At 42.1% G+C, this 24,407-nt stretch overlaps 1 protein-coding gene across 2 annotated transcripts in view; it reads right to left on the minus strand.

Moving 5' to 3' along the window:
• Nucleotides 1-10,896: 10,896 nt before the first annotated feature.
• Nucleotides 10,897-24,407, minus strand: part of RAD18 (RAD18 E3 ubiquitin protein ligase) — a 123,171-nt gene continuing 109,660 nt past the window's right edge. The window contains exons 11-12 of one of the 2 annotated variants that reach the window (XM_007463715.1): nucleotides 22,291-22,353; nucleotides 10,897-11,794 (exon numbers count right to left, since the gene is read on the minus strand). In XM_007463715.1, the coding sequence (XP_007463777.1) occupies nucleotides 11,692-11,794; nucleotides 22,291-22,353 (166 nt within the window). In that variant the 3' untranslated portion in view covers nucleotides 10,897-11,691. The remainder of the gene's footprint in view (nucleotides 11,795-22,290; nucleotides 22,354-24,407) is intronic. The other variant, XM_007463714.1, reaches the window with a different exon arrangement.

The raw sequence follows: 24,407 nt of genomic DNA on the forward strand, positions 1-24,407 counted from the left end.
GCTGCCATCCTCTACTTTTCAGGGCTAACACCCTGGCTACTTAGAAGCAGAAGCTGGAAGAGCTGAGCAACAGAAACAAGCTGTGCTTTCACATCTGGCAGGGACAGGGAGGTTCCCCAGGGAAGCTGAGAACAGCTGTCCCGGAAGTGAGCAAGGAGATGGCACCAGCTGGCCAGGGGTGGCAGGGGGCGGGGGAGGGGGCAGGAATCCACACTCGCTCCAGCTCCTACCGTGGGTGATGCCTTGGCCGCTGTACAACCCACTGCTCGCTGCTCACTTCAGACTGGCAGGAAGCAGACGAGGGAGATGTTCCTTCAAAATTATCAGCTCCCTGCAATTCCCTACTCCAGGCCTCCTCGACCTAGAAAAACAGACCAGCAGAGAACAGTGCACCCATATGGACTCACAGAGAGACTTTATCCAGCTCTTCAGGAAGCCATGGGAGGAGAAATGAAAAGGACAGAACAAGCAAGGCCATGTGCACTTTCAATCAGTCACTGGTTCCTGGAATATTCTAGCAGGAGGGGGGTCTGAAGATCATTTTGCTGCTGAGAAGACTAAGGCCAGAGAAGGAAAATGATTTGCCCTGAATCACAAAGGCGAGTTGTGGCAGAGCCTGGCTTATGGCCCAAGTCTCCTCTGCCTCCTGTAATCAAGCCTCTCTGTATTTCTTCCTTACCCACCCCACAACGTGTGTGTGCCTGTGTGCGTGTAAACACACACAAACATATAATATACGTACATACAGACACATACACACTTATATAGGATTCTCAAAGAATGCATTCTAGAGACAATTTAGAAAATGTAGAAAACAAGAAGAAAACTGATATTCAGCCAAAATACCAAAATTCAGAAATCATATGTTGGGGTATTTTATTTTCTCTATGCATACACATAATACATGAAGAATACATACTGATATATGTTGAAGCATTGGAATTTACTATAGATATGGATTTGCAATCTCTTTACTTGTTACATTAGCAAGTTACATCTATAAATATCTTCCAAAACATTTAACAGCTTTAAAATACATTTTAATGCATGTACCACATTTATTTAACTATTTCCCTATGGGTGATCTTGAGATTATTTTTATTATTTTACAATTTAAGTAACAAGGCAATTGTTACTTACAAGGCAATTTGGGCAACTTTCACTTCCAGCCAAAGAGGAGTAACAGGGATCAGATTTACTCTGTCACTTGAACAAAAAAATTTTTTAAACGTTTTGAAAACACAGGGCACATGCAAAAAAAAAAGTTTGTAAAATAGCAATTTTCAAGAAGGTTGCCATTGAGTGATAAAGGACGGTGATCCCTAAGAGATGGGAAACCACCAGGTGCGTGAGCCCTTCAGCTGCCCCAGGTAAGTGCCTTGGGAGAGTTTCCACGGGGCGCAGGGAAGGGAGACCCCAGTGGAGCTTGATGAGGTCCCTGAGTTGAGTAGATGGAGCTGGGAATCCAGGGAGACCAGCTAGACAAAAAACAAAGAGAGGAGATTTCTGCAGAGAGCAAACCCTGGAGACCTGCAGAGGGTGTGTCCTAAGTCTTTAGGGGAATATTAGTTAGCACGTGTGAGGAAACTACTGGAGGCTGCAAAGAACCATTGGGGAGGGTTTGCGGCCTCCGCGCCTAGCGTTCACACACAGCTGGACACAGCCTACTGTCACCAGCCAGACTGCAAAAGCCACAATTCACAGGGCATTCAGCTGAGTAGTCAGGAAGGTCTTGCCTCAATAGGAGGAAAAAATTAGCCCTAGACTGAGCCTTTTCTGAGCCCACCAAAAATATCTTAAAAGCAAGAACCAAAAGAATCAAATTGTTTCCACATAACTCAACTGTGTCTCAGAACAATGATCCAAATTATTTGGAAGAGAAACATTCAGCATCCAACAAGGTATGATTCACAGTGTCTGGCATCCAATAAAAAATTACCAAGCAGGCAAAGAATCAGGAAAACACAACCCGCGATGTGGGAGTAAACTAATTGATTAAAAGTGACCCAGGTCTAACACATATATTAGAATTAGCAGACAGGATATTAAAACAGTTATTCTATCAGAATTCCATGTGTCCAGATAATTAACTGAGTAGAGACACTGAAGATGTAAAAAGATCCAAATCAAAGAGTACAGTGGAGGTGATTAAAGGCAGATCAGACATTTCAGAAAAAAAGATGAAATAACGAAGTGTAGCAACAGAAAGTATACAAAATGAAACACAGAAAAACAGAATTTTAAAAAATGAAAAGAGCATCAGTGAACTATGGAACAACTTAATGGCCTAATATAAATGTAACTGGAATGAATCCTCAAAGGAGAGGAATGAGAGGGGAGGACAGAAGAAAATAATGGTCAAAATTTTCCACATTTGATGAAAAGGATAAACCCACAGATCCAAAGACCTCAATAAACCCCAAGAAACATGAAGAAAACATCACCAATGCATATTATTATTATTAAATTGTTCAAATCTAATAAAAAAGAGAAAATCTTAAAAACAGAGAAAAAAGACATGTTACAAACAGAAAGAACAATGACAAGGATGACAGAAACTTTCTCACAGGAAACAAATCAAGTGACAAGAAAAAAAAAATGTCAACTCACAATTCTATACTTAACTAACATTTCTTTCAAAATCAAAGGTGAAATGAAGACATACAAAAGCTGAACAAAATTATCACCAGCAGAAGAAATGTTAAAGAAAGTCCTTCAAGTGGAAGGAAAATGATACTAGATAGAAATGTGGATACATAACAAAGGAATAATGAGCATGAAAAATGGTAACTACATAGATTAACAGACATGATTTTTTGCTTATTATATAAATCCCTTTAAAAGATAATTTACAGTCTAAACAACAATAACAATGTAGTACGGTGTTTATAACATATGTAAAAGTAAACTGTATAACAGCAATAATATAAAGGTGGGGGGGGGGTGGATAAATGGAAGCATCAGAAGATTCTTATATTACACCTGAAATAGTATAATACTTGAAAGTAGGCTGTGATAAAAATGACTACCATAAACCCTAATTCAACCACTAAAATAACAAAATAAGGAGCTATAGCTAATAAATCACCAAAAGAGATAAAACAGAATAAAAAATAATCCAAATAAAGAAGAAAAAGAGGAAAAAAGGACTAAAGAACAGATGGGACAAAACAGAAAACAACAGCACAATGACAGACTTATACATGACCACACCAACAATCACATTAAATATAAAGGTTTTAAACACACCAATTAAAAGGCAGAAATTGCAACTGTCAGATTGGATAACAAAACAACACCAACTATAATATGCTGTCTACAAGAAATGTACTTTAAGTATATAGGCACAAACAGAAACAGACTCGGGAATTCCCTGGTGGTCCAGTGGTTAGTTAGAGCTCTGTGCTCTCACTCCTGAGGGCCTGGGTTCGATCCCTGGTTGGGAAACTAAAATCCCACAAGCTGCATGGTGTGGCCAGAAACAAAACAAACAAACAAACAAAAAACCAAACAGACTCAAAGATACAGAGAACAAACTGCTGTTTACCAGTGAGGAGAGGGAAGGGAGGAGGGGCAAGACAGGGGCAGGAGATTAAGAGGTATAAACTACTATATATAAAATAGGGACTTCCCTGGTAGTGCAGTGCTTAAGAATCCACCTGCCAATGCAGGGGACACGGGTTTGAGCCCAGGTCCAGGAAGGTCCCACATGCCGCAGAGCAACTAAGCCCGTGCGCCACAACTACTGAGCCTGTGCTCTAGAGCCCGCGAGCCACAACCACTGAGCCCACGAGCCACAACTACTGGAGCCCACGAGCCACAACTCCTGAAGCCCACGCGCCTAGAGCCCGTGCCCTGCAACAAGAGAAGCCACCGCGATGAGAAGCCCGTGCACCGCAACGAAGAGTAGGCCCCGCTCACCGCAACTAGAGAAAAGCCCGTGCGCAGCAACGAAGACCCAACACAGCCAAAAAATAAATTAATTAAACAAAAAAAATTAAAACACAAAACAAAACAAAAAAACTACAAGGATATATCGTACAGCATAGGGAATATAGCGAATATTTTATAATAACTTTAAATGTAGTATAATCTATAAAAATATTGAATCATTATGTCGTATACCTGAAATTAATGTTATAAATCAACTATACTTTAATTAAAACAGTAAAAATAAGTAAAAATAAAATTAAAATATAATTTAAAAAAATGTAAAGGATGGAAAAATGCACTAGCCAAAAAAAAAGCTGGATGGGGTATTCTAATACCAGACAAGGCAGATTTAAGAGCAAAGAATATTACTATAGATAAAGAAGGTCTACCTTATGAAGAAAAAGAGGTGAATTCATCAAGAGGACATAACAATCCTAAATGGTTATGCCCCTATTAACAGAGGTTCAAAATACATGAAGCAGGGCTTCCCTGGTGGCGCAGTGGTTGAGAGTCCGCCTGCCGATGCAGGGGACACGGGTTCGTGCCCCGGTCTTGGAAGATCCCATATGCCGTGGAGCGGCTGGGCCCGTGAGCCATGGCCGCTGAGCCTGCACGTCCGGAGCCTGTGCTCCGCAACGGAAGAGGCCACAACAGTGAGAGGCCCACGTACCGCGAAAAAAAAAAAATACATGAAGCAAAAATGAAGAACTATAAGGAGAAATTGACAAATCCACAATTACATTCAGAAATTCCAGTAACTCTCTCAAAAACTGACGAAACAAGCAGACAGAAAATCAGCAAGGACAGAGTAGCCTTGAGCAACACTGTCAAACAACTTGATATAATTGACATTTATCAAACACTCCACCCAACAACAGTAGAACACACATTCTTCTTTTTAAAGCATTACTTTTCTTTTTAAATTTATTTTTGGCTGTGTTGGGTCTTCGCTGCTACGCACAGGCTTTCTCTGATTGTGGCGAGCAGGGGCTACTCTTGGTTGCGGTGCACGGGCTTCTCATTGCGGTGGCTTTTCTTGTTGTGGAGCATGGGCTCTAGGTGTGTGGGCTGCAGTAGTTGTGGCACGCGGGCTTAAGTTGCTCCGCAGCATGTGGGATCTTCCCGGACCAAGGACTGAACCCACGTCTCCTGCATTGGCAGGCAGATTCTTAACCACTGCACCACCAGGGAAGTCCTGAACACATATTCTTTTCAACTGCATACTGAACATTTACCAAGATAGACCATCTTCTAGGGCATTAAAAAAAGTCTCAATACATGTAAAAGGGTTCAAGTCATAAAAGTTAAAGAATTAAATTAGAAATCAATAAAATAAAGCTCTATGAAAACTTATCAAATATTTGGGAAGTAACGTATTTATATGTAACTCATGTATCAAATAAGAAATCAAAAGGGAAATTAGAAAGTATTTTGAACTGAATGAAAATTAAAACAGAACATAAAAATTTGTGGAATGCAGTTAAATCTGTACTTTGGGGAAATTTTGTAGCATTAAATGCCTATCTTAGAAAAGAAGAAAGGACTCAAATCAATGACCTAAACCTCTACCTTAAGAAAATATAAAAAGAACAATTAAATCCAAAGTAGGCAACAGAAAGGAAATAAAAGATAAGAGTGGCCATCAATCAAATAGAAAAGAGTGAAACATTAGAGAAATTCAATGAAACCAAGAGCTGTTTGCCTGAGACCAGTAAAATTAATAAACTTCTAAACAGTCTGATGAGGGGGGGGGAAAAAAAAAAGAAAGAAAGAAAACACCAACTACCAATAACAGAAATGAGAAAGGTCAAAGAGGTTCTCACAAAAATTTGTACACAAAAGGGAAAATTATAAGCAACTTCTGTCTGTAAATCTGTCAATTTAAATGAAATGGATGGATTCCTTGAAAGACACAAACTACTAAAGTTTACTGAAGAAGAAACAGATAACCTGAATAGGCCTACATACGTTAAGAAATGAAAACATATTGTTAAAAACCTATCCACAAAGAAAATTCCAGGCTCATATTGCTTCACTGGTGAATTCTGCTAAACACCTTAGGAGTAAATAATACCAGTTCTACACAAACTTTTCCAGAAAACTGAAGGAGAAAATACTTCCCAGCTCATTCCATGAGGCCAGCATTATCCTAATACCAAAACCAGATAAAGACATAAAAAGAAATGAAAACTACAGACCAATATCCCTCCTAAATATAGATGCAAAAAATTCTAAACAAAATTTTGGTAAATTAAATCCAACAATATGTAAAAAGATGACACATCATAACCAAGTGGGGTCCCTCCCACTTTTGTTTTAACATTTAAAAATCAATCTGTGGGACTTCCCCGTGGCACAGTGGTTAAGAATCCGGCCGCCAATGCAGGGGACATGGGTTCGATCCCGGGCCAGGAAGATACCACATGCCGTGGAGCAACTAAGCCCATGTGCCACAACTACTGAGACTGCACTCTAGAGCCTGCGAGCCACAACTACTGAGCCCCCATGCCACAACTACTGAAGCCCCTGCACCTAGAGCCCGTGCTCTGCAACAAGAGAAGCCACCACAATGAGAAGCCCGTGCACTGCAACGAAGAGTAGCCCCAGCTTGCCGCAACTAGAAAAAGCCTGCACGCAGCAATGAAGACCCAACGCAGTCAAAGTAAGTAATAAATAAATAAATAAATTTAAAAAAATAAAAAAACCAAACTGTGTAACTCACAATATTAATAAACTAAAAAAGAAAAACCATATGATCATCTCAATAAATACAGAAAAAGCATTTGACAATATTCAATAACCATTTCTGATTTTTTAAAAATTCTCAGCAAACTAGGAGTAGAAGAAAATAATCCCAACGTGATTCAAAGCATTTATCTGGTAGAGAATTTATGTCCAGAATAAAAGACATCCATATTGGAAAGGAAGAAATACAAAAGTCTTTACACCATTACACGTTTACATGATTCTCTATTAGAGAAAATCGAATGGAATCTACAAAAAAGCTACCAAACTTATGAGTTTAGCAAGATTGCTCAATACACGATTAATACGCAAAAATTATTTCTATCTCTCTAACCTATCAATATACAATCAGAAGCTGAAATTTTAAAAACTATACAATTAACTCTTACAATGCAATAATTTTTAAAAAACCCAATTTTAAAATGGGCAAAAAATATGAATAGACATTTTTCCAGAGAAGACATAGAAATGGCCAAAAAGCACATGCAAAGATGCTCAACATCATTAGCTATTGAGAAAATGCAAATCAAAACCACAATGAGATACCACTTCACACCCACTAGCATGGCCATAATAAGAAAGACAGATAATCACAAGTGTTGGCAAGGACATGGAGAAACTGGAAGACTAATAGAGTCCTAGTGGGCAAAATTGTGCAGCCACTTTGGAAGAGTTTGGCAGTTAAATATAAAATATTAAGCACAGAGTTACCATATGATTCAGAAATGCCATTCGTAGGTACATACCCAAGACAAATAAAAACATGTTCACACAAAAAACTTGTACACAACTGCTTACAGGCACACCATTAACAATAGTGAAAATAAGCTGAAACAACCCAAATATCCATCAGCTGATGAATGGATAAACAAAATGTGGTATATCCCATACAATGAAATACTATTCAGCAATAAAAAGAAATGAAGGACTGATCAATGCTACATGTATGACCTTGAATACTTTAGGCTGAGTGAAAGAAGTCAGACCCCAAAGACCATGTATTGTATGATTTCACTGATATGAAACATACAGAATAAGGAAATATAGAAACAGAAAGTAGCTTAGTTGTTGCCTAGGGCTGGGAAGGATGGGAGAGTTGGGGGTGACGAATAAGGGGACCATAGGCAACAAAAGTGTTCTAAAATTGATTATGGTGATGGTCTCTAAATATAATTGTAAGTTTTAAATGGGTGCATTGTACGTTGAGTGAACTATATCTCAATGAAGCTGTTAAAGAAACAAGCAAGCAAAGTTGGTGTGGTCTCCAAGGGGTAGGATTCCCAGGAATTTGTTCTGAGTCCTACAAGAATCTACACGAAGCCATGGATGAGACCCAGTTGATGTTTCCTCCCCTTTCAACCTCTCCATCCCTCCTGTTCCCTCCATTACAAGTCTCAGAAGCCTAGATATTAGTTAGTAACTCACCACCTGAGCCCTCAGGAAGGTAGGTGGCAGCTTCAGATCATCCTCAGCACAGTGCCTCCAAGGAACTTGCTGGCAGGCCCTCACAGAGCAGGAGCCACTTCAGTTCAGCCACAAAGCAGGATTCTCAGAGGGTGGGCAAGGCAATTGCACACCTCTTCTTTCCCACAGGTCAGTAGTCTGGAGGGTGAGCCGTGCTGTCTGCCAAGCCAAGATTACAGGGAAGGACGCCTGCTTCCACCCAGCCGAACACAGCGGAGCACGTCTGCCCCATGGCTGACTGGGAGAGGGTGGGAGTGGGGCATCACGGGATGGAGGCGGGGGTGGGGTGTTGCCTCCAACATGCTGGGACCAGAAAGGGGAGCCCATGGCGCCTGCAAGAGTTGCAAAGGTGGCACACGAGAGAAGGGGTGGCATTCTAACAGCTTCTTGAAGCTGGAACAGGCTGCCCCACTTACCTGCATGGCTGCCCAGAATCCTTTCCAGGCAAAAGCCTTGCCTCTTCAGTAAGCAAAGAAGAAATCGAGGAATGCCAGGCCATCTGGGAGCCAATGGGAGAGCACCTGCCCGGGTACTCCTTCCCAATTCTAGGTGCTGTTTTAAACAGCAGGGTTCCAGCCACCTCTCCCTTCCAGGAGCTCAGACGGAGCAGGGATGGCTACCCTGAGGTGCTGGGACACTTGGCCCAGGGCAGGATCAGGCCCTCCACCCCCAAACCAACACCAGGGTCTTCCTGGACTCTGGTGAAGTAGGCCTGCTGTCACCAGGACACAGGCAGCCCCAGAGCTGCTGGCACCGGTGGCAGGGGACTGGCTCTGAAATGCCAAACACAGGCATTAGGAACACTGGAAGGAACTGGGAACTGGGGGACATTTTGCACAGAGAGAACAATTTTTTTTTTTTTTTACATCTTTATTGGAGTATAATTGCTTTACAATGGTGTGTTAGTTTCTGCTTTGTTTTTTTTATTTTTATTTTTTACATCTTTATTGGAGTATAACTGCTTTACAATGGTGTATTAGTTTCTGCTTTATAACAAAGTGAATCAGTTATACACATACAAATGTCCCCATATCTCTTCCCTCTTGCGTCTCCCTCCCTCCCACCCTCCCTATCCCACCCCTCTAGGTGGTCACAAAGCACCGAGCTGATCTCCCTGTGCTATGCGGCTGCTTCCCACTAGCTATTTTACGTTTGGTAGTGTATATATGTATGACCACGCCTCTCTCTCTCTTTGTCACAGATTACCCTTCCCCCTCGCCATATCCTCAAGTCCATTCGCTAGTACGTCTGTGTCTTTATTCCCTTCCTTACCCCTAGGTTCTTCATGACTTTTTTTTTTCTTAAATTCCATATATATGTGTTAGCATACGGTATTTGTCTTTCTCCTTCTGACTTACTTCACACTGTATGACAGACTCTAGGTCCATCCACCTCATTACAAATAGCTCAATTTCGTTTCTTTTTATGGCTGAGTAATATTCCATTGTATATATGTGCCACATCTTCTTCATCCATTCATCCAATGATGGACACTTAGGTTGTCTCCATCCCCTGGCTACTGTAAATAGAGCTGCAATGAACATTTTGGTACATGACTCTGAATTATGGTTTTCTCAGGGTATATGCCCAGTAGTGGGGATTGCTGGGTCATATGGTAGTCTTATTTGTAGTTTTTTAAGGGACCTCCATACTGTTCTCCATAGCGGCTGTACCAATTCACATTCCCACCAGCAGTGCAAGAGTGTTCCCTTTTCTCCACACCCTCTCCAGCATTTATTGTTTCTAGATTTTTTGATGATGGCCATTCTGACCGGTGTGAGATGATATCTCATTGTAGTTTTGATTTGCATTTCTCTAATGATTAATGATGTTGAGCATTTTTTCATGTGTTTGTTGGCAGTCTGTATATCTTCTTTGGAGAAATGTCTATTTAGGTCTTCTGCCCATTTTTGGATTGGGTTGTTTTTTTGTTATTGAGCTGCATGAGCTGCTTGCATATTTTGGAGAACAATCCTTTGTCAGTTGTTTCATTTGCAAATATTTTCTCCCATTCTGAGGGTTGCCTTTTGGTCGGTCTTGTTTATGGTTTCCTTTGCTGTGCAAAAGCTTTGAAGTTTCATTAGGTCCCATTTGTTTATTTTTGTTTTTATCTCCATTACTCTAGGAGATGGGTCAAGAAGGATCTTGCTGTGATTTATGTCATAGAGTGTTCTGCCTATGTTTTCCTCTAAGAGTTTGATAGTTTCTGGCCTTACATTTAGGTCTTTAATCCATTTTGAGCTTATTTTTGTGTATGGTGTTAGGGAGTGATCTAATCTCATACTTTTACATGTACCTATGGGTTTACCTCTGGGCTTTCTATCCTGTTCTATCGATCTATATTTCTGTTTGAGAGAACAATTTCTTTTTTTTTTTAAAGAAGATGTTGGGGGTAGGAGTTTATTAATTAATTTATTTATTTTTGCTGTGTTGGGTCTTCATTTCTGTGCGAGGGCTTTCTCTAGTTGTGGCAAGCGGGGGCCACTCTTCATCGCGGTGCGCGGGCCTCTCACTGTCGCGGCCTCTCTTGTTGCGGAGCACAGGCTCCAGATGCGCAGGCTCAGTAGCTGTGGCTCACGGGCCTAGCTGCTCCACGGCATGTGGGATCCTTCCAGACCAGGGCTCGAACCCATGTCCCCTGCATTGGCAGGCGGATTCTCAACCACTGCGCCACCAGGGAAGCCCCCCGAGAGAACAATTTCTGATCAAACCTTTCCAATGATTTGTAGCTTGTACTCAACCATTCACAGGAGACTGTTTCAAGGACTTTATTTTAAATTGATATAGAGTCTATTCAGTGACAAAATTCACTTATTGCATTCTTTCCATTTAATAGCTGGGATTCAAAGTGTTAAAGATTTGATTTACCCAAGTGAAAAAAAAGATGAAGGAATCATTTGTAAGGGCCATTTCTGGAGAATATGCCTAATGTTTCAAAGTTACTGTTTTGTGCCTTTAGGCTACAGTACTAACATCCTACTCCAAGTAAAGTGTAAGACACAGGTCTAACCAACAACCACATGAAACTCGGGCAACAACCATCCTGAAACAGCTGTAACACGCGCACCGGCCTCCAGGCCTCGCGTGCTCACACTCACGGAGGACTTGAGTTAGGACATTCTACCTTTCCAGAAACACAGTGGCTCTGAATGCCTCAACCGCTCCTTGTGGTAGAGGGGATAAAGGATCCTTTTCTGAAGTTGGCTTCTCCATGGAAGAGGAGAATGGCTTAAGGACAGTCTGAAATTTAGAAACAAAATCAAACAAAACCCTTTTGCCAAAAAGTCTCTGTCCTCTGCAAAGCTGGTGAATGTGTGGATGCCAGTATTTTTAGAGAGAGATGTTTTAGGGGCAGGAGGTAACTGACCAAGTGAGGATGCTTTCTTAAGTTTTTTTTTTTTTTCCTGGAAAGGCAGAAAAGAATAAAAATCAGTTAAACATAATATTTAGAATGTAACATCTTCACTGGGCATTTATGAATATGAAATCACCATGGCAACAAAAGTACCATCTTCTGATGACTGCACTGGGAAAGTCAACAAACCCACACTAATTCCTGTTCCGCTTATTTCTTGGCTCGAGCTCAGCACTTTCAGCTGACCTCATGCGACGATTCTGTCTGGAATTTATTTCTGCGTCTTGAAGATCATATCTGAAAATGGAAAAGACAAAATGGCAGCTTAGAGAATGATGATCACTATTATTCCACAGCAGTTTCTAGTTTACAAGCCCCTTCGCGTGTGTTTTTATGTGATCCTCCAAATAGCCTTCTACTCCACTGACAAGTCTGCTATGATAATTATTATGACTTTTATTATTTCCACTGCACAACTGAGAAAACAGTTGACTTAGCAAAGATCACAGATCATAAGTGACAGAGTTAGGAATTGAACTCCTTTCTTCTGAATCAGAATCGAGCAGCTTCAGAAGCAGAAAGCTGTAGAAAATGTGCTTCCATCCTAACAACAAGATGAAGCCAGAGAGTCGAACAAAATCATAACTTATCTTGATCCTGTCAGACAGCTGAGGTTGTAAGGGAACCAAGAAAACAAAATCCCCTCCCAAGAGAGATGAGCCACACGCATCATTTCACTTCGGGCAGAGCACTGGGGAAAGGGGTGGCTGCCGCACAAGCAGGTGGGAAGACGAAAGTTGACGTTTTCTGGATTCTGCAGCACAGCCTGGTGCTGTGGGCCCCTGACACCGGAGCCTCAGCAGCGCTCCTTGAGACACTGACAGAGGGCAGGACACTGAAGAGGGTCCATGAGGGCCACAGGGGTAAAGCAGGGGATGGGGAGTGGCAGGGGTCAGGCCCTGCCTGATTTCCCAGGTTTGTCAGTGGAGTAGAAGGCTATTTGGAGGATTAAATGAAAACGCATGGGAAGGCACTTATAAACTAGAAAATGATGTAGAGAATAATGAGAGATGATTTGAAGTATATGGGAGGGATTCCCTGGTGGCGCAGTGGTTAAGAATCTGCCCGCCAATGCAGGGGACACAGGTTTGAGCCCTGGTCTGGGAAGCTCCCACATGCCATGGAGCAACTAAACCCATGTGCCACAACTACTGAACCTGCACTCTAAAGCCCACGAGCCTCAACTACTGAGCCTGTGTGCCACAACTACTGAAGCCTGCACGCCTAGAGCCCGTGCTCCACAAGAAGAGAAGCCACTGTAATGAGAAGCACCGCAACGAAGAGTAGCCCCCGCTCACCGCAACCAGAGAAAGCCTGCGCGCAGCAACAAAGACCCAATGCAGCCAAAAATAAATAAATAAATAAAATTAAAATAAATAAAGTATATGGGAAGATGTGCATAGGTTAAATGCAAATATTACACCATTTTATATATGGGACTTGAGTATCTATGGATTTTGGTACCTGCAGCAGTGGGGGGCAGGGTCCTGGAACCAACGCCCATGGATTCTGAGGGATAACTGTAATCTCAATATTGAGTCTTCCTTACACCTGCTCAAATCTGTTGTTGAGCCTCTTAGTGAAATTTTCATTTCAGCTATTTTGTTTTTCAACTCCAGAATTTCTATTTTTAAAAAATAATTTCTGGGCTTCCCTGGTGGCGCAGTGGTTGAGAGTCGCCTGCCGATGCAGCGGACGTGGGTTCGTGCCCCGGTCCGGGAAGATCCCACGTGCCGCAGAGCGGCTGGGCCCGTGAGCCATGGCCGCTGAGCCTGCGCGTCCGGAGCCTGTGCTCCGCAGCGGGAGAGGCTGCAGCAGTGAGAGGCCCGCGTACCGCAAAATAAATAAATAAATAAATAAATAAATTCTATTTCTTTATTGGTATCCTCTATTTGGTGAGACACTGTTCTCATACATCCCTTTAGTCCTTTGATCAGAGTCAAAACAGCTGATTTCATTGGTTGCTTCTCCCCCGCCCCGGTGTGTATAGGCCACAGTTTCTTGTTTCTTTATGTCTAATATTTTGTTGAAAACTGGACATTTTTACCAATATACTGTGGCAACTATGGGAATTAGATTTTCCTCCTTCCTCAGCGTCTGTTCATGTTGGTGTCTGCTGCTGTTTGTTAAGTGACTTTCTGAGCTCCTGTAAATATACATTCTTTGTTGTGTGAGACCACTGACGTGTCTGCTACATGAGCTTAGTGGTCAGCTAATGATTAGATAGAACTTTCCCTAATCGCCTGGAACCAATATAACACAGAAGCCCTTGTCACAATCAGTCTTTGCCCAGGGACTCTGTGTGTTGGGGCATGCATTCAGCACTTGGGGGACAACTCCGCCTTAGCCTCTTCTTTCAGCTTGCATGGAGCCTCATAGTCAGCTCAAGGTGAGAGTTTAGGACCCTCTCAGGTCCCTCCTGAGCACACACAGAGCCCTAAGCATGCGTGTGACCTTCCAGAGCCACAGTAATACATCAGAGCTGGTCAAAGCCCCGATGGAAATCTTATTTTCCAGCTTTTCCTTTAAGCTTTTTGCTTAACATATTGTTTGCCCCAACTGTTATCTACCTCACATGGCTATGAAGTTAATCAATTGTCTCTAATTGTTTTAAACAAACACCTCAGGGGAAAAAGAGGCTTTTCGCACTGGGTGAGCTCCAAGTCAGGTAGACAGTCTTGCAAGTGGGAGTCCTCCAGGAAACCACCAGACAGATCAAATAATAATTCTCTGGGAATGAGGCTGTGAAGGCGCTCCAACTCCGTTCTGCCTTTTCTGCGGGCTGCCAGGCTGCTGGTCCTCATCAAGACAGCACACTACTGGCTCCCAAGGCCATTGACGGGCTAGAGAGAGGGGGATGGGAACAGGGGAAGTCAAATCACCACAAAGCTCACTGTTCTAACTAAAATTCAGATATTTTTCTTGAAGAAATGCTCCTTGGATTGCTGCTGTCTTTGATTAATTTTCAGTTTTGAAAAAGTTGATTCTGACAAGTTTTGTCAATTTTGTCATTGCTTTTACGGAGAGAATTTCCAGACGTCCTTATTTCACAATGTCTCCTGAATGTTTTCTCCTTTATCTTTTTATTTTTTTTCCCCCAGCTTTTAACTCATGGTCTTAATATCTCTAAACATTCACAAGTCAAATTTCTCATCTTTTTTTTCCCCTAAATAAATAAATTTATTTATTTACTTATTTTTGGCTGCGCTGGGTCTTGGTTGCTGCGCGCAGGCTTTCTCTAGTTGCAGCGAGCAGGGGCTACTCTTCTTTGCGGTGCGCGGGCTTCTCATTGCGGTGGCTCCTCTTTGTTGCAGAGCACGGGCTCTAGGCACGTGGGCTCAGTAGTTGTGGCTCGCGGGCTTAGTTGCTCCGCGGCATGTGGGATCTTCCCGGACCAGGGCTTGAACCCGTGTCCCCTGCATTGGCAAGCGGATTCTTAACCACTGCGCCACCAGGGAAGTCCCAAATTTCTCATCTTAATATTTTATTGCCATTTATTTATTTGGCTTCTGGGTTTTTTTTTTTTAATGGGATGTTCCCCCTTATATTTAACTTCTATAAAAATTACTGTTTCTTTGCTCTCTTACCTTGTTTTTAATTTCCTTCTAAAATTTTAAGTAATGTGTTTCTCCCATATTTCCCCTCTTTGATTTGCCTTCACAATAGCTGGCAACAAACATGGCTATAGTGTTAGTGGAAGAAGCAGCCTCTACCATAAGCATTGGCTTGAAGCAGAGTCCCTAGCAAGCAAGGATCTCAAGGTTCTCCCAGAGTAATTCTCTAAAATACCTCATCCTCAAAGATGCAGGAATCCTAATAGGATAAACCACCTCAAGATTTTTTTCCAAGCATGTAACACACTTATTTACTAGGATGATGATACTTAATAACATGGCCCAAACACAACAGGCTTTTAAATTCTTAGCCTCTGGAAGGTATAATCAATGGATTTTTGAGCAAACTTTGCCAACTGAATGCTGTTAGCCAATTGGGGATACTCCTGTGGAGGACCACGGCGAGAGGCATCAGGAAGCCCTGAATCTCCTGAATACAGAAGCCATACCTGGGAGATGTGGCCATCTATTACCAGCCTGCTTCCAGTATACACTATTACCAGGATGATTTACCTGGGCAGAATAAGGGCCATTTAAAGAGGGAAGCGCTTTCTGATTCTTCTTCTTTTGTTTTGTTTTTTGTTTTTTGTTTTGGAAACACAAGATTGGTTGTTTCCCTGCTACGTAAGTACTTTCAATTTTTTAAGCACTGTATGGGGCAAAGGGCCCGTCCAGAATACTAGTGCATAAGCTTGAAGAAGGACCAGAAACGGACAAGTATTACATGGAAGGAAAGTTACAGGCCAGTTTCTCAACATAACAACAAAACATCCTAAACAAAATATTAAGAAACCAAGTCTAGCAACATACAAAAGAGTTAATACACCATCAACAAATTAGGTTTATTTCAAGAATGCAATCTTGATTTAACATGCGAAAGATCAATGTAATTCACCACACTAACAAAATAAAGGAGAAAAATCACATACTCTTCTCAATATATTCAATATAAAACATAAAACACGTGAAAATATTCAACATCCATTTATGTTAAAAACTAGGAATATAAGGTAAAAATATTTAATACTTTCCCACTAAGACTAGGAATAAGAAGAGGATACCCTTATTACCACTTCTAGTTAACATCTAAATAGCAGTCCTAAACTGTTCAATTAAGCATTAACAAAGACTTTAGAAAAGGTATTATATTGAGATGACATGGTTATAGATGTTGGAAAAAAACACAACCCTATAGGGTATTAGAATTATTAAGTAAATTTATCAAAACTCGTGAATATAGGGTTAATGTAAAAATTTAATTTGCTTCATATATTAGCAACAAGCAATTAGAAAATAGTAAACCAACAACAAAAGAATACTATTTTTAATAACATAGTTATCAGAGGAATGCAAATTTAAATCACAATGAGACGCCACTAGACCCTATGAAGGAGAATGACTAAAATGAAAAAACTAAGAATGCCAAGCACTGATGAGGACATGGAACTTCTGGACCGCCCACTGTGGACGGGAGTTTAAATTGGCGTGAGCACTTTGGAAAAATGCCTGGGAGAAGCTACTGGATACATGCACATCTTAACACCCAGCTATACCACTCCTCAGTATATACTCAAAAGAAACAAAAGCACATGCACCAAAGGACATTTAACAGTTATGTTCCTGACATCCTTATTCATGACAGCCAAAAACTCGAAAAAATATATCTAGCAAAAGTAGTATGGGTAAATAAATGGTGACTTATTCATACAGTGGAATATTACAGAGCAGAGGTTCTCAAACTTTGGCCTGCAGCAGGATCACCTGAGGGCTTCTTAAAACACAGGTTGATGGGCCCCATCCCCAGAGTTTCTCATTCAGAAGGTCTGGTGTGGGGCTCAAGAATTTCACTTTCTAATATATTCCCAGGTGATACAAATGCTGCTGGTCAGGAAACCACACTTTGAAAGCCACCGCTCTAGATAAAGCAGTGAAAAATAACAAACTACCGTTATATGCAACCATGGAAAAATCTCACACCTGTAATGTTGTCTCCAAGAGTGCACACTATACGATTCCATTTATATGAAATTTAAAACCAGGCAAAATTAACCCATGGTGATGGAAGTCAGAACTGTGCTTACCTCTGGGAGGAGGCATGAGAAGGCTCTTAGAATGCCAGGAATGTTCCACATGCACATCTGGGTGGTGACCTTGGTGGCCCCCCATGATCCACACCTCCTGCCTTTGTGCAATCCCCTTCCCTATCGTCTGGGGCTGGCCCTGTGACTTACTTTAACCAACAGGATGTGGCCGAAGTGATACAGCACAAGTTTCAGGACTAAGTCTTATGAAGGCTAAGAGAATTTTGTATTTGCACCTCCTGGGAGCTGTATCAGTCTGGGTCCAATCAGGACCATGATAACTTGAACATAAAAGTTTAGTATAAAGAATTACTAACTGTAACAGAGGACTGGAGTAACGAGGGGTTGGCTAGTAAGAAGGAAAGAGAATCCTGAAGAATATATTATAGAAAGAGTAGAAATAAGGAACAGCTGCTACTCAGGGTTGAGCTGCAGCACCCCAGGAAGAGCCCTCTCCCCAGACAGATCCAGACACCTGTGTGGAGAGGGCATGGCTGTGGCAAACTGAGTCAGAGCAATGAGCTGCTGGCCAGGGTACACTGTAGGACCAGGAACTGGGGGAAGGCCTGCAACCAAGAGGCAAAACCCCTTCTTCCTGCAATGTCTCTCCAGTGCCCTCTACTGATAAAGCTTAACATCAGGAGAGCCGGCAAAGGAAAGATATCTAAAGGGCCCGATTCAGTTTTCACAGAGCAGGCAAAAAGGATGAATTTGGAGCTGAGGCAGTAAACTGATAACTGGCACAGGGGCCCTGAGCCTCCATATACAAAATCCCAGCTATCCTGCTGGAAAGACCACATGGAGAGACCATGCGGAGAAACCACATGGAGAAGAACAGGCTCCCAGACTACAGGGAAAGACAGAGAAGTCCAGGCACCTTAGCAGAACATCACCTCCAGCCGCCCTGCCAGTTGGCTACGTGCCACATAAATAACCACCAGCAGCCTGAGGCCAGCCCAGACTGAAGAATCATAAGCAAATGAAATGGCTGTGGCTTAAGCTGGTAAATTTCCAGGTGATTTGCTACATGGCAATTAAAAACTAAACAGAAACTTTCTGTTCAATTTGTTTTGGTAATCTACTGCTACATTCTCATGAAATAGCACAATCCCTTATTTGGTCATGATTCTAGATCTGGGCAGGGCTCAGAACAGACAGCTTAATTGGGTCTGCAGGATCCACTGTGAGGAAGGCTCACTCACATGGGGGCAAGCTGGAGCTGGCTGTTGACTGGGAGCTCGGCTGGAGGGAGGGCTGGACCTCCGTTCTCCCCCAGCTGGCCTCCCTCCATGCCCGGGATGGGCTTCTCACAGCAGAGAGGCTGGGTCCAAGCATCATCATCCTAAAAGTGAGTGTTTGGAAAGGACAAGCCCCACTGTGCAAACGCTTACCAAACTTCTCACATCACATGGCCAAACCCAGAATCAACGTGGGCCTCAGGAGTGTGAATACTGGAGGCGCGCGATTCACCGGGGCCACCAAAGTAACCCTAACCTCAGGGGTATTCAGTTGTAAAAATTCATCAAGCTGTACACTTAAGATGTGCATACATTAATAATAGTTATTAATAAGTAACAGTTAATAAAGTTCACTCCTCCAAAGAAAGACAGCCAAATTATTAATAGTCCTCCCTTAGAAAATGTGATGGGCTCATGAGCACACTGCAAATGACTTCTCATGGTGTTAGGATGAAATGCAGATTATCAATAGAGAAAATGATTCTTCCTTTTCTGATTTTATAATACTAGAAAAAGCTATTCTCTAAAAAAAGATCTTTAAGGCACTAAGAGATAAAGGATTTAAAAAAGATTTGTAAGTGGCAATCCTCATCCTTTCACAGGTTCTTGAAGCCACGTAAGCCGTGTCACTAACAGCTAGAATCCACCAGGGAGTGTGTTCAGATCCAATGAATACTGACTGACATACTCAATCCCTCATACGCCTACTGAGCGCCCACCATGGGTCCCCCCAGGCACCGTGTGGGGCGTGGGGTATAATGAACATCTGCTCTAGGAAGCGCGTCGGGTGGTAAGCGCCCACTGCTGCGGGATCAGGGGAGCAGCCAGGGGCTTCTGAGAAGAGCTGGGAAGGAAGGAACGACAACTCCCGCCTGAAGAAAGGGGAAAACGCAACTCAGGCGGAAGCAACAGCAGGTACAAGGCAGCATGACTTTGAAGCCAATGTGAGTAGTTCAGCCAGACTGCAACAAGGCGGGGCGGGGAGGGGAGGAAGGACAGTCCAGGAGCCAGCAGGTAGGCTGGGGCCATGGATGGAAGAGCCTTGGATGCTGGTGAGTCCCTGCAGGACTTTACCACAGAGAGAGCACAGCGTATTTTAGATCTCATGGGCAGAATGAAGCGTACCGACTAGAGGCAGAGAGGCAGCTGGATGGCTGTGGTAGGAAGCCAGAGAGAAGAGCGAAGGGCCTGCGCAGGCCGTGGCACAGAGGGGCCAAAAGAGACAGTTCAGGGGTCGTCCACAGCCCCGCTACTCAACGCGGGGCCCCAGAAGCGGCGCCAGCAACACCGGGGAGCGTGCTAAAATGTAAACTCCTGAGCCCCAGCCCAAATCTCCTGAATCCTGATCACAGGATTGAGTGGAGCCCAATAATCCATGTTTTAACAAGTCCTCCAAGTGATCCTGATGTAAATTTAAGTCTGAGGACCACTTACCTATAGGACCTCACAATCACTGCAGGTGAGAGGTAAGGAGGAGAATGAGACGTTGAAGATGACTCTTAGGTTTCTGGCTGGAACAGTGGGGCAGACGGTGATACTACCATTCACTGAGGGAGGGGACAGTGGAAGAGCAGCAGGTCAGGAGAGGAGGGACTCAGACCCTCCGAGGAGACATTCCCCACATTTTACGGATAAGGAAGATGAAATCTGGAAACGTGAAATGATTGACCTGGACCATTTTTCTTCCTATTTTCATTCTGTTCAACGTAAATATATCCTGTAGCTCAAAATGGTAAGATGAACCAATATGCACAGATATAAGAACCCAAGACCAGTCTGCAGAAAACAGGGTTTTGTATCGGGTTTTGTTTTGGGTTTTTTTGCTGCTTATGAAAATACTGCTTTATATGGGGGCATTGTGTTGCTAATAGGACCTCTCAATCATCTATGGAATTAGGAGAACGTGTTGGGGCTGAAATAGTATGTTCTAGGACTAATATCTCAAATATGCCACTTGTGGTACCACAAAATGCCTGTAAGCTTAAGATGGGTATTTGTAGAACGGTCACATTTTGTTGAAAAGTAAAGCTGTGCAGCCTTTTCCTGATTCTGCTTCTAAAGCTACACTGTGGCACAAGCTGGTTTAAACTGCTCTACACTTGGCTGAAACCAGGAAGCCTGAATTCTTACCCCAGCAGGCCACTAACTAGCTGTGGACCTCAACCTCATCAACTTACCTCTCTGGAGCTCAGCCTCCTTCTCTATAAAATGAAGGGACTGGACTAGATGAGCACTTACATCCTTCCAGCTTTAACATTTATTATCTGTGAGGATCAAGCGGTGGGATTTGTTTTCTAAGTGATTCCTTATAATAATGACTTTAAGAGGTCATCATTGCCAAGAATGGGCTTGGACTCAGGAATTTTGGGCTACAGCTTGTCATAGCCATTGACGTCAGGGTTTAGTTTAGCATAAACAGGGGGATTCCTGGTACAAGAGGAAGTAGTTAGCTAACGAGTGGCCTCCTCTCCTAGAATTCAAAGTTCAATAATGCTTAGGTGAGACTAATGCAGCCACAATCTCAAACTTTCATAAAACGCTATTGTTTGAGCCGCCAAATATCTCATTGGCCTGATAAACCTACTCATAATGCTTTCCCTGGATATACCACACTTTTCCATTCTCCCAGTGATTCAGCTACAATACTACAGAATGTCAGCACAAGAAACCTCATTCTTGGGAAAGACAATTTAGCTTAATGGTCCATAGAGCTGAATTTTGACATAGATTAAAATCTCAGCTCCATCACTTATCACTTATTGCTAAGTGACCTTGGATGGAGATTTAACCTCTTTCAGCCTCAGAGAGGCTTTCAGAAAGGTGAAGATGTCAAGAACATCAGATGCTGCTAAGAAGTCAAAGGAGATGAAGTCTAAAAAGTTGTCCTTTGGACTGAGCCACACAGAGGTCTTCAGTGAGGTCTTCAGTGAGGTCTTCAGAGAGGTCTTCAGGGAGGGAGGGAGGGAGGGGGAGAGAGAGAGAGAGAGAGAGAGAGAGAGAGAGAGAGAGAGAGAGAGAGAGAGAGAGAGAGAGAGAGAGAGAGAGATGCCTAAACGAGAGAAGAGAGAATGGGTAACATTCCTGACAAGAGGGTAGGAATGAGGTAGGACAAACTAGACTCTATAATAAAGAGGCAGCCCTTTATTATAAAATGAAGAAATTATAAAAGGAGGGATAAAATATGTACAAACAGGCAGATTTATACACTTGGTGTTGGAAAGATGAGGATTCCTATACAATGGCTTCTATCTTCTCTACAAAGGAAGAGAAAAGGTCTTCAGCTAGGCTGGAGCCACTGAAAAGAATTGAGAAGGGTTCAAGTAATCCTTGTGAAGAACAAAATAAAGAAATAATCACAGAAACAGTAAAAGTGCTAGGCAGTTTTGAGGGCCCACTTGTGGTATGTGAGCTTCATGAAATTTTAGTGGAACAAATCTGCCCAGCTGTACTACAGTCTTATGACTGGCAACATTTAGGAAAGGATTAAAAGTTTTCTAAAGAGTCTAAGCCAGTGCTTAAGGCCCGACTGTTAATTCCTGACTATTAATTGCCCATTGGAACAATTTATCTTTAGAAAAACAACTTCTGACAAGTAACTGGAGTTATTACACTAAGATTCCATTTCTAAGCAGAAATATACAGAAACAAGTAGTGACCTGGAAATCTTTACCTTGATTTTTGTGAATTATTACTTGCTTAAGTCAGTAAGCACAAATATTCTTTGGTTTGAAAATCAACTGTATAGAATTATAATTTATCACATCAAAGTACATGCTTATTTCGTGATTATGAGAACTCACTTATGTGATGCTTCCCAGGCTTCCTCTTCTTCTAGAAGATCTCTTATGATGTCTGAACTGGAACTAAAAGGACATGCACATCAATATTACCAGACAATAAAAAGACTGTGGTTCCATTCATATAAAATTCTAGAAAATGCAAGCTAATCTCTAGTGACAGAAAGCAAACCAGCAGACCAGTGGTTACCTGCAGGGGGCAGGGGATGGGCAAGGAGGGACTACAGAGTGGCCCAAGGAAACTTTGGTGATGGATAGGTGTGATGGACAGGTCATCACCTTGACTGTGCTGATGACTTCACAGTACACATGTGACAAAAGTCATCAAATCGTGTGCTTTAAATATTTGCAGTTTATTATACATCAATTTCAATGAAGCTGTAATAAAAACCTTAATTAATCAGCAATAATAAAGAAAAAAATATCCCTAAAGCTTAAATAAACGCCTCAGTAAAAAAACCTGGATTCAAATGGAATATAATCGTGAGCCTTTTCAATTTCAATTTATGGCAACGAAAGATCAAATCATGTTTTAAAAACTGCAGTTTAGTAATGAAATTCACAAGCGATATTAAGTTCCTAAGTGTCTGTTAGTCCCTCTGTAACCAAATAAAGTAAAATGTAATTAATTTGAACTGTGCTAGTACTGTAATTTGTTATAATGCAACTTAGCTTAAAGTGCTACGTAATCTTTGGCCTATCTGTGCAGGGCAGGGCGGGAGGCAGGGGAGCAGAGTAAATAAGGATAGAGAGGACAGGTATTACTTCTTTAAAAGAAAAATGTTTTAAGGCTTTTAGCATCTTGTTCTTAACCAACTAAATTCCGTGTGTGTGTGTGTGTGTGTGTGTGTATGTGTGTGTGTGTGTGTATGTATTAGGAAAAAAAGCATTTCTTTAGACATCCAAGACACACAAGAACACAGAATGTCATGGGCAGTGTATGGGACAACTCAAATAGTTGTCACAACCCCCAGGATAAAGAAGGCTCAAAAAAAGGACTAACTCTCTCTCAGGCAAGAGACAACAGGTTTGGAAATGTCAGTGCCAATCTCATTTCTAGTGATATTCTAAGAGATAACAACAGTTTAAAAATTAAGAAGATTTAAAGTGTCAGTGAATCATTCTCAACCACTTCTGAAAAACTACTTTGAAGCAGTGTTTGCCTACAGTGCCTGAACAACAAAAATAAGGGGCAACAGTCAACAAACACAGTTCTGTACCAAACATTTTACTCAAGAGATTTCCCCAATTCCCAAGACCCTCAAGGAGCTACACGCAGGCGCCCCTGACTGTGGCTTGTGTGTACAATGGCCTATGTGTAAGCGCTCCATTCGCACTGCAATGTAGTGACCCTCCAGTAGAGTGAGCACAATTCAGGATGAGGTTCCTCAAAGGGTAGAAGCAAGACTCCTCGTATTTGTGGATCGAGAAAACATGTAACAGTAATGAAGTTTTATAAATTTAGTAATACTGTTAATTTATATTTTATCCATTAGAGAAGCACATATATACATTTTAAAAACAGTAGTACATACGCCTGTGAGACACTCTCGATTATGTCCATGGATAATTCTTGATATGCATATGCTTTTGCAGACCAGCTGCAATCATTCTTTCAGGTCCCTGGGACAGGAACCATTGACCTAACCTGTCAGGGTACCTAAGCATCTATTACTCTTTTACACTGAGGATGGCCCCCTGCTCAAATGCAAGTGTCCCCGAAAATAATAACACATTAATTTATCATCAGTCATTTTCACCTTAGTATATACAAGCCTATTATAAGCTTTCCCATTAAACAGCTAGCTAAATATAGTGTTCATTAGGAGAGGAGAGGAAAAAGCAGAAGACCCTCAAAGAGACACAAGGCAGATTTCACCAACTTCATTATTTTCCTAAGAGACAGACCCACCTGGCCACTCACCGGGGAGGCCTAGCATACACTGCCACCCTTATTCCCATAGAAGAGGTCTAAACCTTTCCATTCACGAGATCCCAACCTTTGTTAATCCTTACTTTGGTGGTAACTACACCAACTTTATCAAGAAAACTGAAGCTGTTTATGCGAGACTTTCATTTCCTTCTCTCTACGCCAAGTGATACTGATACCATCACCCGCT

Source organism: Lipotes vexillifer, unplaced genomic scaffold, assembly GCF_000442215.2.
Source record: "Lipotes vexillifer unplaced genomic scaffold, Lipotes_vexillifer_v1.1 scaffold1387, whole genome shotgun sequence".
In the NCBI taxonomy this organism is placed as follows: domain Eukaryota; kingdom Metazoa; phylum Chordata; class Mammalia; order Artiodactyla; family Lipotidae; genus Lipotes; species Lipotes vexillifer.